Source organism: Schistocerca gregaria, chromosome 7, assembly GCF_023897955.1.
Source record: "Schistocerca gregaria isolate iqSchGreg1 chromosome 7, iqSchGreg1.2, whole genome shotgun sequence".
NCBI lineage: Eukaryota > Metazoa > Arthropoda > Insecta > Orthoptera > Acrididae > Schistocerca > Schistocerca gregaria.
In genome coordinates, this window is record NC_064926.1 from 378,163,996 (window position 1) to 378,179,910 (window position 15,915).

The window sequence follows — 15,915 nt, forward strand, 5'->3', positions numbered from 1 at the left end:
CTTCACCACTTCTAACCTTTCAAACAATGTAATCCTGAAATCAGTAAGTCACTGCAAGAACTCAGTACTAGAATCTCTGTACACTGGTCGAAACCTTCGTGACAACACACCAAAGTAAAGCGGCAGGAACTTACGCACCACTTTTTCAGGTAAATTTTGTCCGCATTGGTTGATTACATACTTCAGTATACCTTACGCTATATGCTGCCTGATCAGTGGTCAGAACGCTGTTCATACAAGACGGTTTTGAATTGGTTATCGAAGACATTTCGTGCTGAACATCAAGGTACAATAATAAATAGTTTTATATACACAGTAGATCAAAGGCGAAAATGTGTTGCAATCACCTTGGCGGATTCCAGCTGGTATCAGGTGGCTATTGGCCCCTGTATATTACGAGAAATCAGTCTCCAGCCACCTATAGGCACCGAAGTAAATCACTGGTGGAGGTGGAAACCAGGAGGTCGAACCCAGATGCCCCGCAGCTCCAGACCGGTTGCCTTAACGGCCTCAGTGCTCCGAAGGGCTCGCCGTCCATCACACATTGTCTTCCTGTCACGCGCAACTAGCGCCCCTCTCTATCAGCCCAACTGCTCGTAGCAGCTGCTAATCCAGCAGAGGTTCGGAAGATTCAGTGCATCCGCACTGAAAGTACTAAGAGCCGTACGCACTAATATACTGACGGAAGAAACACCTCAGCACCAAGAACGAGTTCTGCGACATAAACGAAAGTTGGTAGGCGTATTTCTATATCTGAAAGATGGTGTCTATTTAAATTTCTCGCCAGTCGCACAAGAGCGGCGCTGGTACCGGAACCATGAGGTTCCAGATCAAGTTTCCTTTAAATAAACGCTGTCACGGTAGTGAGCGTTAGTTATCTTTGAGAGTGGACGTAGTGAGCTTATGTTAGTCAAGTCCTTTGAGACAACAAAGACGACATTATCAACAGCTCACTGAGTTTGAACGAGGTCGTGTAATAGGATTATGAGGATCTGGATGTTCATTCTGTGATACTGCAGAAAGACTTAGCGGGAACGTAGCCACTGACGTGATTGCTGGCAGCTGTGGTCACGACAACGTAAGGTCGCAAGGAAACCGGGCTGTTGACGGCCACGTGACGTTACCGAGAGGGAAGGCTATGGTATTCCGCGGTTGGTTTTGGGGCAACTGGCACCACAGTGACACAACAGTTGTAAATCGGGTACTTCAAAGAATGCTCCGTGCCAGATGCCGTGTAGCATGCATTCCACAGTGGTGGACTGCAGTGGTGTCACGTGAGAGCTTATTGGAGAGCAGCGTGGAGGTCTGTTGTGTTTTTTGGTGAAAGCAAGTTCTGCTTCGGCGCCAGTGATGGCCGTGTGTTAGTTAGATGGAGGTCAGTTGAGGGGCTGCAACCAACCAGCCTGTGTGCAACGCACGCTGGGTCTAAACAAAAAAAGAAGAGGTTCAAAGGACTCTGAGCACTATGGGACTCAGCTTCTGAGGTCATCAGTCCTCTAGAACTTAGAACTACTTAAACCTAACTAACCTAAGGACACCACACCTATCCATCCCCGAGGCAGGATTCCAACCTGCGGCTGTAGCGGTATCGCGGTTCCAGACTGTAGCGCCTAGAACCGAACGGCCACTCCGACCGACACACTGGACCTACACCTGGAGCTACAGTCTAGGGTGCGATTCGGATGAGAGCAGGAGCACTCTCATTAATATCGCACGCATTCTGACAGCAAATTTGTAAATATATTTGGTGATTCAACCCTATGTGCTGTCATTAATGAACAGCATCCCAGGTGGTGTTTTCCAATACGTTAACGCTGTATCGCATACTGCTGTTATTACCTAACGGGCTCTAGAGTGTCAAAATGTTGGTTTGGCCTGTGCGATCACCAGATCTGCCTCCAATCGAGCACAAATGGAACATCATCGGACGACAACTTCAGTTTCAACCGCAAACAGCATTAACCGTCCCTATATTGACCGACGAGGAGTAACAGGCATGGTACTCCATCCTATAATCTGACATCTGGCACTTGTGCAACACATGGCAGGCACGTCCGCATACATTTGCAAAGGCTTGTCTCGCGCTTACATTAACCTGTGATCTTGCAATATTATTTACTTAAATATGTTACTCTGGAGATTTCATTACTCTGCATTTATTATTTTTTGTTGTGATTTTTTCTCCGTCAGTGCATGTATGGAGATACGGGACGTCTGTTTTGTCGATCATGTCTGGCAGAACCAACACTACATATCGTTATCTGCATAAGGTGGCTGATCGCCGGTGTCCACTACATCAAGAGGAAACACTCCAGCATCTGTACTGATCGGCACAAACAGTTATGAGATCTTCCACAGAAATGTTTTTGTAGGTTTTGCTGTGATTGGTGGGTTAGAAAGTGAAGTAAAATATCTCCGATGTTACATCAGAATGAAACTTTAAGCAAACAGACAAAATAAAGGAAGGAGTGGCCTAGATCTTTGATTTTGCATTTATACTGCACACTTTTACAGCTAGTTTAAATATATTATTCTAGCTCTAATGTAATTGTACTCTGTGTATTTCAACCACAAAGTAAGTTGAGTCGTACGTCGTTTGGACTTACGAGTGAAATTTTTAGGGCCAGTGAGAAAGAGGAAATAGCACGGTGACTGATATTTACACTTTATATTTTACCTTTCCATGCACAATTTCCACAAAGAAAGGCACATTTGGAACCAGTTAGTTTATAGGGGCACCAATTAAAACTTCCCCTTTGTATGTAAAGAATGACAGTGCTCTTACGTTATTTGATTTTCAAACAGCTGAGCAAAACTGAACGTACTCAGACAGTTTTCTCTTTACTTTTTCTGATCATCACTTAACTGACACACAATATTTTTAGCGCAACGCAATCTTACTTTCAATAATCCCCACAAGAGAATGGCCCTGACTAATGAAACCTATACCTTTCATGAATCACTTACCTCACAAAAATCTTCGTTACTCCAACTACTGCAGTACGCGAGCGCCAATACTGCCAGCTAAGTAAAAGATTCTAACTACTGAAGGCACGAACTGCTGATAGGCATAGTTAGCAAATGAAAGATTTTTATAGAGAACAAACAATGTATTTACCTTAATAATAATGTTCAAAAGTCATGATATATAGAGTCTTACAAATTGGCTTTTTTTGACGGACGCTCGTCCAGATCGTCCGCTCAAAGTAACCTCTCAAAACTCTGGCATCTCTCTCCCCTCATCCACCACTGCTGGCGGCTCACCTCCAACTGTCCAACGCTACGCGCTGTTCACATCCAACTGTCCAACACTGCACAAACGAATATTCCAACAATGAGTCCAACCAGCCACAGACTGCACACAGCGCAGTCAGCGTTCCCAACATAAAAAATTGAACAGCCTACTTACACGATGACTTCACTGATGAGACCACGACAAATATCAACACAACAGCCAGGAAAGCTCGAGTAGAAGGCAACACTACTTGGCCGGCCGGAGTGGTCGAGCGGTTCTAGGCGCCTCAGTCTGGAACCGCGCGACTGCTACTGTCGCAGGTTTGAATCCTGCCTCGGGCATGGATGTGTGTGATGTCCTTAGGTTAGTTAGGTTTACGTAGTTCTGAGTTCTAGGGGACTGACGACCTCAGATGTTAAGTCCCAAAGTGCTCAGAGCCATTTGAACCATTTGAACCAACACTTCTTGTAGGGACCCTCGCTTCCTACAATGTTGCCACTTTGTGCAGATGGCCGTTATGTGATTCTGTTTCAGTGTTTACAAAATGAAGTCTAAAGTACGCTTTGTATAGCTGACGTACCTAGAGACAGGTATTGTGGTCGAGCAAGATTACTGCAGAGCCAGGAAACGAGTGGCTGAAGAAGATCGAATTCACCTCCCGTCAGTCAAGACTATCATACAGTGTTGCACGACTTTGGTTACGAGAAAATCATAATCCAGCAGGATGAGGACATCAGAGGTCTGGTGGATTAACAGTAGCTTTTTATGGCCAAAGTATAGCTCCGATTCGCAGTTCATGCGATTATTTTTTACAGGCAGGAACTGCCGTCCTTCACCTCTGATAACACCAAGTGAAGAACGTCAGGTTGCACCATAGTTCTAAATTCACATTAAACATGATATATGTCTCTTCACTGCGACTGGAGTAGAGTCGGTTTAGGTTGGGCCATGACACAAAGAAGTCATAGCAAACAGAAACTCTCTCCCTAGTAAGCCTCCTTACTCTATAAATTTTATTTTTTAATGTAAAATTACAGGACACTTATTTCAATTAAACTTGAATGATTCAAAAGGTTGGTGCCGTGCTGGGATTTCACCCTCTTTCACCCTCTTGACCCTCACTTAGTTGCTTTCCTCAAGATTCCTAACTCCTCAACGTCTCCACGAACGGTTCATATATAAATTCGAATCTTGGTCTGGTTCAATATGTATATTGAGTTATTTTATGTGGACATAAATTGGGAAGGTTGAGGGAGGAAGGTTCTTTCTATAAGGAAAGTTTTAGGAGTTTAGGAATTTGTAATCTAGCAGACGGACATTGTAATCTTCGGGGATAAAACTGTATGTGTTATTAATTCAACAGGATGAACTCATTCGAAACCCGTGGCCTCTTATCCTCACCTGTCCTGCAATGTGGGCGCACAATATGCTTTCAATTGGAGGGGCGTGGGTCAACTACACTCTGCTGTCTGAGTTGCCAACCTACATGCAAAATATACTTCACTTCGACATCGACGAGGTGAGTATCTCTATACCTCAGGCGGAAAACAAACACACTATCAGTTTTCGTGACGAGTATGTATCACACTTTTCCACATTTGTTTCAGGCTGGCCTCATCTCAGCTCTGCCTTATCTATTTTGTTGGATGAGCTGCAGTGTCTACAGCTTCCTGACAGAGAAATTAACACAGAGAGGCGTGCACCTTATGACTGTATTCAGAATATGGAACGCAGTATGTAAGTAGATCTTGTTAAACAAGGTGTTTCACAAATCCTATCACAGGCTTCTGGAAATTGTAGAGGGGGCTTAGTAGATAAAGTTTTAAGAAGAAATGGATGTCCGCGCAATAGCGCGCCTTACTAACAGCTGTAAAATAACAGGTCAGGATTGTTGAGTAAAAAGTTCTTGGTTTATTTACCACGTGTAATTCGGATAAAAATCTCAAGATTTCGATGACCGCCTTCTTATCATTGTTCGGAGCTAAGTCTCTGTGTCGTAAAAATGTGGGAGGCTCCCACTTTATGTGCAGAGGACGGCGTGTGATTGGCTGTATTACGTCGTAGTGGCATTAACGGAAATGCCGCATACTGAAGTGGAGCACTCTACGTTCATAGATTGTACAGGTTGTTCAGAAGAACCCGTTACAAAGTTCCAGGACTTGTAGAAGGTAAGAGTACAGTGAGTACACAATATTTTGAATTGCATCCCATGTCCGGGAGCGAACCGTTTACGTTCTACGACGGTTTCAGTCCAGATGTGTAACGCGTCCACTTCTCCTGAGGGAAAGAGAAAGAAGAAAACCAGCAGAAGACATCCCTGATTTCGATTTCTAGATGTACTCTGCCCCCCTCCTTCCCCCGAAATGTCGCACCAGCAGCTACATTAAAAAATTAAAAAACAATGGACAAAGTGTTCTAGACTAATCTAGTTTAAGACTGTTTATTTTTAAGTAACATTTCTCTATGTATGTATGTATGTATGTATGTATGTATGTATTAACGCTTGGAAATGAACGGAACATGTTCGAAACGCGTTGCATTATGTTAGATTAAGCATAAAATAAAATAAAAAGAGACTGGTAGCAGAAACTTGAAATAAATAACAAAATTTATAGTTTAATGCGAAGGCCAGACATGTTATAACATAAATAGAACAGAACATAATACCATTTTCGCTTTTATTAGAAATCTGCGTTGAACAATTAGGTGGAAATTTCCTGACTTTTGCGTTTCGTTTTTCCTTAACTCTTTCAATTGTGTTACGCCATAATGTTTGGAATATTTGTAATCGATACTGCGTGTTAGTTTGTGATCTGAAAAGGTGCCTCGGGATTTGAAATTGCTAATTTGGTAACAGAAAAGAGTTGCTCGCGTACATTTGTCGAACCAGACATTCACTATATCCGAACAGCACGTGCATATAACCTCGGAAATCCGTTTTGGGGAACATCTTGCAGAAATCAGGCAGGTCTTCCTTGTGGTTGTAAGTGTCCTTCAATAAAACGTCACATTGTAGGTTTAAGAGTTCCATTTGGTACGTGGTAGGAACATTGTTGACTGACACTGAATACGGGTTGCAAAAAGTGGAAACATACTGGACAATGTTTCTCCATCTTCAAACCTGGACTCAAATTGTATACGAAGGTACTGTAGGATCTACACATTCGGTTAGACTAATATCTGGAATACTTCCATACGACAACTTCAACAAATCTAAGTGTTTCCAGCCGCCAGTTGGTTCGTCCACAGGCCCAATACCATTTTAACTGCTTTGACTATATGGTACATATCTGTTATGATGAGGACCTTCCCTTGGACTGAGGTATTTAAATCGTTCAATTGAACTGTTAATTTTGCGAGGAAAGGTAAGTGAGAAACATACGTTTTTCTTGCATATGAGGAACATGCTGGTTTTGATTAGTCATGAAAAATTTTATTTCGTCTCTTAATTCTAAGAATGGTTACAACCTCACTCTCCCTCCGGTTAACCAGGCCACATTACAATGATAATGGAATCACCATACTGACTGCCACATTCTTCAAGAAAAGTCCCAAACTATTTATATATAATGCCTCTTGACCATATAGAATTTGTTAATTGCACCACAGTAACATTTTTAACTTGAATGGTCTTATTGCAGAGATTATCTTGATGAAGATTACAGTGGGTTTCAATGACATCACGTTTTGCACAAGGAACATGTTTTACATGTTCTTTCATCCACGTTATTAATCCCACATTGACTTTTACCATAGACGGAGCCCAATCTGTTGCTGCAGAAACAAGCTCTTTCAACGCCTTTGAAAATGTTTAACTATGTGGTGGTGCCCTTAAGGGAAACTAAATCCGACAATTCGTCTGTCATGTTCAACTTGTCATCGATGTCTCGAATGTTAGCTAACTATACAGTATCTGGTATGTCATCACTCTCATCGACAACTAAGAAGTAATGTACAAATTTAATTCATTTCTTGAATGCGTCTCATAATAGTCTTAGGAGACAAACTTACTTTTTCAAAGTCTTCTACCAACCGCTGACACATTTATTCAGCAACCGTCACAATCACTTCTTTCGCAAAGTCTCCTTCAGTAATCGGCCTTACTTTTCTGGCTATATGAAGAGCTACTCCTAGATCAGACGGGCAGACACTTCGCTGCTTTGATAGTTCTTCACGTCAGCGTGTCGCTAATTAATATTACTGCGCCATGTTCTTCTTCTCGACATTTCTCGTATTCACTTACCAAGCACACAGAATTATGTAAATTAGTTTTATTGTTACTTTGCACTTTTTTATTACGATTTTTCGGTAAGAAAGAAAAACTGGTTGCTCCGTTTTACTTGTGCTTGCCATGTTATTCACAGCGCCTTTGCCATAGGCAACATTGCAGTACACAGCTCTCGCCTGACGTCAAACAAACTGGCAGCCTTGCTCTTCATTCCGACGTTACACCGACTGTTTTAGGTTGCAACACACTTCCCTACTCTTCATGCTAATTCGACGTTTGTTACGTGACGCCTTCATGGTCTTGGAAATTTGAGAGCAGTAAAGTTTTGATACTGGCTTCCCCGTATGCCAAAATACTTTCTTTACTCCGGCCTACACAAGGAGAAATTAGCATCGAGTTAAAATAAGAGAAAACAAAGCCCATACGGAAATATTTATTTCCTCTTCGCACTGTTCGAGAATGGAAAGGTAGAGAATTAGTCTGTGGTTGTGTATAATCTGTACCAAATTCGTAGCTGTGAACTGCAAGATAAATATATAGATGTAGATGCAAACACAGAACACAATTCAACGATGTTTTAAGTGGTCAAACCTGAGACCCGAAAAAATTTTAATGGCCGTGTCAAAAATTCTCAAATTGCGGTACTGTAATTCAAAACGGTTTTCGGTGAGTGCAGCGTAAAAGTTGTACAAAGGAGAAAATTTATTAGTGATTACACGAAAGAAAGAAAAGGTAATAGAAACGCAAATGTGGAAACTTGCATAAACGCGAACGTTAGACAATCAGGTAAAAGCTGCGTCGCTAGCAGCTACGCAACCACAATTTTCATTCTCATTTCATACGGACCACAAGAGGCATTAGGCGAAAAGAGAATTTATATCTGAAATTGAAATAACTTATTACAGAATTATCTGATGTCTTAAAAAATGCTGATACTAAAGGAACAACGTCTCGTAATACTACATGTAAAATTCTGAACAAACCTCTACATAACAGATAGTAAATAGTAACTGATGGAGCTGCAATAAATTACATAGCAAGAAGTAGTCAGCATCGTTAGAAAGTTATCTAACAAAGAAGTGACATGCCTTGAGAGCTGTATTACGTTTCATGATATTTCAAACCATATTTTATTAACTAGTGAATTATAATGGACAGTTCCTTAGCTATCATTAACTAATCCGCCCAGACTGTGCAGAATTCGATACTGGTACACAAGATTAGTGACACTGAAATTCTGTCTTATTTCAGTTTTATCATGCCTGCCACATGGAATTTTATGGAAAATATCGCCACGTCTATTGTGGGAAAACAATTGCACGACGTCGAAATTGAGTGATGTCTCCTAGTCTGTACGGTACTGGCATGTGTGAGAGCATAGTAAAGACTCTATCGTGGAACAAAAAGATAGCCGCGTACCATCTCGGTAAGTCCGCATGTTGAGCATTTCGTCATGAAAACGATCATGGAGCTCCACCCGACTTCTGCTTAGCCAATTGTGACTGAAGCTACAGAAAATAACTATGCATTTTTCCAGAAACACCTTTGTGTTCTTGCAACTGGTAATAATGAAAACAACTTTACACAACATTAGAGTATTTAGTCCTCCCGCGTATCTTCGATGTAAACGAAAAAATAAAGATATTATGTGTCATTTGCATCAGTTAATTACAGGTCTATGACTCTGGCTGTGGCTTCAAAGGACCGGTTTTTTGAGCCGCTGATAATACTGACGCATCTCTCACGACCATTTCTACACTATCTCAATGGACGCTATATTGGCATCATATTGCTCACAGTGGTATTGTTGTACCCGTAAAAAGGTGACTCACCAGGTTATTGAACGTGGTGACGATTCAAAATAACAGACTGTGGTTAAATGTGCACACAATGGAAGATTCATTCGTTTGAGATCTAACTGCATGTTTGTACGTTACTGAATTTGACACCAACTTCAACTAGCAAGACATGATTTGTCTACAGCAGAAGAAAAATACGCTGAGATGACAGAAGTCATGGGATAGCGATATGCACTTATACAGGTGGCGGCAGTATAGCGTTCGCACGGTATAAATGAGCAGTGCGTTGGCAGTACTGCCATTTGTGCACGGGTGATTCATGTGAAAAGGTTTCCAACGTGATTATGACCGCACGACGGGAAGTAGCAGACTGTAAGTGCCGAATGGTCATTGGGACTAGAGACAAGGAACACTCTGTTTCGGAAATGATGAGAGAATCCAGTACTCCTAAATCCAGAGTGTGCCGAGAATACCAATTTTAACGCCTTAAGTCTCACAACGTAGAACGCAGTGGCTGACGGTCTCCATTTATCGACCGAGAGAAGCAACGTTCGATTAGAGATGTCAGTGCTAACAGACAAACAACACTGTGTGAAATAACCGCAAAAATCAATGTAGGTGTTACTCGAACGTATCCATAAGGATAGCGGGGTGAAATATGGCGTCCGTGTACTACGGCAGCAGACGACATCGCTTGCAGCTTCTGTCCTGGTATCGTAGGGGACTGAAAAACCGTGGCCTGATCAGATGAATCCCGACTTCATTTGGTAAGAACAGATGATAAGGTTCGAGTGTGGCGCAGACTCAACGAAGCCATGGACCAGAGTCGTCAACAAGGCGTTGTGGGAACTAGTAGTGGCTCCATTATGGGTTGTGTTTACATAGAATGGACTGGGTCTTTTGGTCCATCTGAACTGATCATTGACGCGAAATGGCTATGTTTGTCTACTTGGAGATCATTTACAGCCATTCATGTTCCCAAACAACGAAGGAATTTTTGTGGATGACAATGCATCATGTCCCAATTTTTCGCGATTGGTTTGAAGAACATTCTGAACCGTTCCAGCGAGTGATTTGGTCACCCAGATCACCCAGCTTGAATCTCACCCAACATTTATGGGACGCAATCGAGATGTCAGTTCGTGCACAAAGTCCTGCACCGGCAACACTTTCGCTGCTAAGGACGACTGTAAGGGCAGCAGAGCTCAATATTTCTGCAGGGGACTTCCAACGGCTTGTTGAGAACATGCCACGTCGAGCTGCTGCACTCGCCGGGCAAAAAGACGTCCAACACGATATTAGGAGGTAACCCACAACTTTTGTCCCTCAGTGTACGCTATAAAGTTGGCGGCGACAGTTGTAAACCTGAGTTATACGCTACAGGCTATTAAAATTGATACACCGCGAAGACGACGTGCTACAGACGCGAAATTTAACCAACAGGAAGAAGACGCTGTGATTATCAAATGCTTAGGTTTTCAGAGCATTCACACAAGGTTGGCCCCGGTGGCGACACCTACAACGTGCTGACACGAGGAAAGTTTCCAACCGATTTCTCATACACAAACATCAGTTGACCGCCTTTGCCTGGTGAATCGTTGTTGTGAAGCCTCGAATAAGGAGAAGAAATGCGTACCATCTCGATTCCGACTTTGAAAAAGGTCGGATTGAAGCCTATAGCGAATGCGGTTTATCGTATCGCGACATTGCTGTTCGCGTTGGTCGAGATCCAATTACTGTTATCAGAATATGGAATCGGTGGGTTCAGGAGGGTAACAAGGAATGCCGTGTTGGATCCCAACGGCCTCGTACCACTAGCAGTCGAGATGACAGGCATCTTATCCTCACGGCTGTATCGGATCGTGCAGGCACGTATCGTTCCCTGAGTTAGTAGATGGGGACGTTTGCAAAACAACAACCATCTGCACGAACAGTTCGACGACGTTTGCAGCAGCATGGACTATCAGCTCGGAGACCATGGCTGCGGTTACCCTTGACGCTGCAACACAGACAGGAGCGCCTGCGATGGTGTACTCAACGACGAACCTGGGTGCACGAATGGCAAAACGTCATGTTTGCGGATGAATCGCGGTTCTGTTTACAGCATCATAATGGTCGCATCCGTGTTTGGCGACATCGCGGTGAACGCACATTGGAAGCGTGTATTCGTCATCGCCATACTGGCGTATCACCCGGCATAATGGTATGAGATTCCATTCGTTACATGTGTCGGTCACCTTAAGTTCGCACTGACGGCACATTGATCAGTGGACGTTACATTTCAGATCTGTTACGACCCGTTGCTCTATCCTGCATTCGATCCCTTCAAAACCTTACATTTCAGCAGGATAATGCACGACCGCATGTTGCAGGTCCTTTACGGGCCTTTCTGGATAGAGAAGACGTTCGACTGCTGCCCTGGCCTGCACATCTCAAGATCTCTCACCAATTGAAAACGTCTGGTTGTAGGGAAGCAGCCTACTTACGCCGTATAAAATTCACAGCAGTCTTTCCATTGTGTGCCATCCAGTCCACTGTAACTAGCTCTGACGTCATAAATGTTGCGCAATACTTTAAAAATCAAGTATAGAACCTGAAGCGTCGATAGCATGTCAGGAGTAATACTATACCATTATGAGTTGAATATCAGTTCAATAACTTTAACCACTTTCGAAATTTAGACGGTTTTCTGTAAAAATCATTGGCGCAACAGAAAAGAGCTAGAACCTTAAAAATTTATATTTAGATTCCTTTTGCATAACAATTTAGTAGAAACAGTATTCTGGATCTCACAAATTAAAATTTTAGTTGAAATTCACGATTTTCTGGTTTTTGTCTCAAAAATTAAGGAAGCAAGATAGATTAAGTAGGTGAATAAATAAAGCTAGGATGTTTAAATTTAAGTAGAAGGGAGATACGCTACAATCATAAAGATGTGAAAAGTTTCGACTGAATAACAATAAAACTATAGCGATAGCGTATCTCCAAAGGGCAGGTTCAGAGCTCGTCTACTGGCTGTAGTGTAATTTAATTAATTCTCTCGTCCAAAATATTGGACTTAGCCACGTCAAACCTTTATTATGATTACTTACTTGTGTGCTGATTGCACATTTAAATTGGGAGCTTCATTGGCCATCAGCAAAGGAAGCAATAATTTATTTAATAACTTAAAGTGGTGCATTACTAGCCCAGCGGCTAGTCGGGACAGCGAATTTAATCAAGCGTTCCCTTAGCCGTGCGCACCGCGACTTTATACCCTCCTGGAAATGGAAAAAAGAACACATTGACACCGGTGTGTCAGACCCACCATACTTGCTCCGGACACTGCGAGAGGGCTGTACAAGCAATGATCACACGCACGGCACAGCGGACACACCAGGAACCGCGGTGTTGGCCGTCGAATGACGCTAGCTGCGCAGCATTTGTGCACCGCCGCCGTCAGTGTCAGCCAGTTTGCCGTGGCATACGGAGCTCCATCGCAGTCTTTAACACTGGTTGCATACCGCGACAGCGTGGACGTAAACCGTATGTGCAGTTGACGGACTTTGAGCGAGGGCGTATAGTGGGCATGCGGGAGGCCGGGTGGACGTACCGCCGAATTGCTCAACACGTGGGGCGTGAGGTCTCCACAGTACATCGATGTTGTCGCCAGTGGTCGGCGGAAGGTGCACGTGCCCGTCGACCTGGGACCGGACCGCAGCGACGCACGGATGCACGCCAAGACCGTAGGATGAGGGACACTGTTGCTCCTGGGGTATCGGCGACGACCATTCGCAACCGTCTCCATGAAGCTGGGCTACGGTCCCGCACACCGTTAGGCCGTCTTCCGCTCACGCCCCAACATCGTGCAGCCCGCCTCCAGTGGTGTCGCGACAGGCGTGAATGGAGGGACGAATGGAGATGTGTCGTCTTCAGCGATGAGAGTCGTTTCTGCCTTGGTGCCAATGATGGTCGTATGCGTGTTTGGCGCCGTGCAGGTGAGCGCCACAATCAGGACTGCATACGACCGAGGCACACACTGCCAACACGAGGCATCATGGTGTGGGGAGCGATCTCCTACACTGGCCGTACATCTCTGGTGATCGTCGAAAGGACACTGAATAGTGCACGGTACATCCAAACCGTCATCGAACCCATCGTTCTACCATTCCTAGATCGGCAAGGGAACTTGCTGTTCCAACAGGACAATTCACGTCCGCATGTATCCCGTGCCACCCAACGTGCTCTAGAAGGTGTAAGTCAACTACCCTGGCCAGCAAGATCTCCGGATCTGTCCCCCATTGAGCACATTTGGGACTGGATGAAGCGTTGTCTCACGCGGTCTGCACGTCCAGCACGAACGCTGGTCCAACTGAGGCCCCAGGTGGAAATGGCATGGCAAGCCGTTCCACAGGACTACATCCAGCATCTCTACGATCGTCTCCATGGGAGAATAGCAGCCTGCATTGCTGCGAAAGGTGGATATACACTGTACTAGTGCCGACATTGTGCATGCTCTGTTGCCTGTGTCTATGTGCCTGTGGTTCTGTCAGTGTGATCATGTGATGTATCTGACCCCAGGAATGTGTCAATAAAGTTTCCCCTTCCTGGGACAATGAATTCACGGTGTTCTTATTTCAATTTCCAGGAGTGTATATAAGAACACTGTGCGAGAAAAAAAAGGGCCCCAGTTCTCTCCAGACGCTGATCAGCGCACCATCTGTGCCGGGAGCCGTGTCGCGTCGGTATCATTGCTATAAACAGCGTCGGATGCCGTAATAAGTTACTCGGGATACGTTTAACCATGAAGTCGTTTTCGAGTGAAGTGCTTATTCTGGGATGACTTTAATGATCTATCTTCAGTTTGCGTATGTCGTATTTTCACGTGCCGCCGCGGGACAGACATTCTACCGTTATTTGCGTGGCGTTGGATGAACATTATCATCAAATTATGGCGAGCATTCAGTTAAGCATTTAATTTGAACAATTATAGTTGCATCAGCGCATTAGACTCTGAACTGCTCTGGTAGTTGGATTGTGTGGATTCTTTTTGGTCTGTGACTTTCAGAATATAGTGAACGTTTTTGAAAGAATCGTTTTTTGATTATGAATCCCAGTCACTCTCCTAATTCCTCAGAGCTATAAACTGTGGCTATAAGTGTGTTTCTCAGTTGAAGTGAGCACTAGGAATTCTAATTACAGGCTTCACGTTTTGTTAATCGCTTTCTGGTTGCCAATATTGTAGTTAGAGAGCCAGTGTTGAGAACGGCAAACAACAGCATTAAATAAATCATAGGAGCATTTCATTAACAATTATTTCCACCCGCCGCCCCACATATGGTGCATCGGTGGGAAAGACATTCCACATTTAATATACAAATTTCCATACGCCGCCCCACATGGTCATAGGTGGCCGAGCAACTAGCTCGTCACAATACGCCAGTAACTACTCTTGATGAACTGTGGTATCGAAGCTGCTTGGGCAGCTGTACCTGTACACGCAATCCAAGCTCAGGCTCAATGCCCAGACGTATCAAGGCCGTTATTACTGCCAGTTGTGGTTGTTCTGGGTACTGATTTCTCAGGATCTTTGCACCCAAATTGCGTGAAAATATTGCATGATACTTTGCATTCCGCACCCTCGGCAGGCATCCTCAATTTTATAAATGGCACCTGTACTATAGAAGACGCCGGCGGCCATTTGCAGCAACAAGCATCAATACTCAAACTAAAGTTTTATTCGGTGGTTTTGATCAAGTTAGAAATTAGAATATTATTATAATGAAGATTTAATACCACCTTACAGAGTTTATTAAATGAAATATGCCCATGAGTGGGACATAGACAGGTGATTAACTGAGACACGCATACCAAATATTCTGTGAAATGATAAGGGAACATGGTGTGGCTGGGAGAAGTCACTGTAACATATTTGTATAATAACACAATCACATTTATTCATAAACATTACCATCTCAAATATTCCCTCTCACTTATCACGGAATGCTGGCGTGATACAAATAGTATAATATCTAAGTAAATTTAGTTAAACATCCGTCTAACATGTGCCGTGAATCGACAATTACTACCGCCTGCACATTTCTATCATCATTTAGCCACACATACCTGTACACACACTAACATTCACTCTATTCGTTTTATCTAACGGATAAAAGAGGAAGGTTCCCATACACCAAGTGGGACAACATTGGGAGAGGGCACATGGTTCCAACTGTAACTTTAATTCGGGCAAGTCCCGTCTTCACGTTTAACTAACTCCGCGAGTTTTACCGGATATTATGAAGGAACAATTAAATCACACGCGTGAATTTACGTAGAAGATCCAGCTCGATCACGAAATGTGATTACGTCGAGCTGAAGCTTCTCACCAAGAAATGCACGGGGTCTGCGGACCACATGTTACCAATCACTCCACAATCAGTTGTCAATAAACACATTTAAATAAAATACACTTTGCACATATACTTCACAATCACACTGAAATGCAAATTGAGCAATTCTGAGTATTACTAGGCAATGAGCGCCTGTTCACTCCCAAGTGCAGTGAACACAAATTCCCATGAAATTAATTGGCAAAAGAAATCATCTTCCTATCTCTCCTAACTGAGATGATTCTAGGAAATACCATAGTGGCTTTCCTCAGCAGGGAAGCT

At 43.5% G+C, this 15,915-nt stretch overlaps 1 protein-coding gene across 1 annotated transcript in view; it reads left to right on the forward strand.

The window, feature by feature from the left end:
* Positions 1-15,915, forward strand: part of LOC126282400 (putative inorganic phosphate cotransporter) — an 85,808-nt gene that overhangs the window by 32,429 nt on the left and 37,464 nt on the right. The window contains exons 5-6 of the mRNA XM_049982058.1: positions 4,599-4,754; positions 4,843-4,972. Of these exons, the coding sequence (XP_049838015.1) occupies positions 4,599-4,754; positions 4,843-4,972 (286 nt within the window). The remainder of the gene's footprint in view (positions 1-4,598; positions 4,755-4,842; positions 4,973-15,915) is intronic.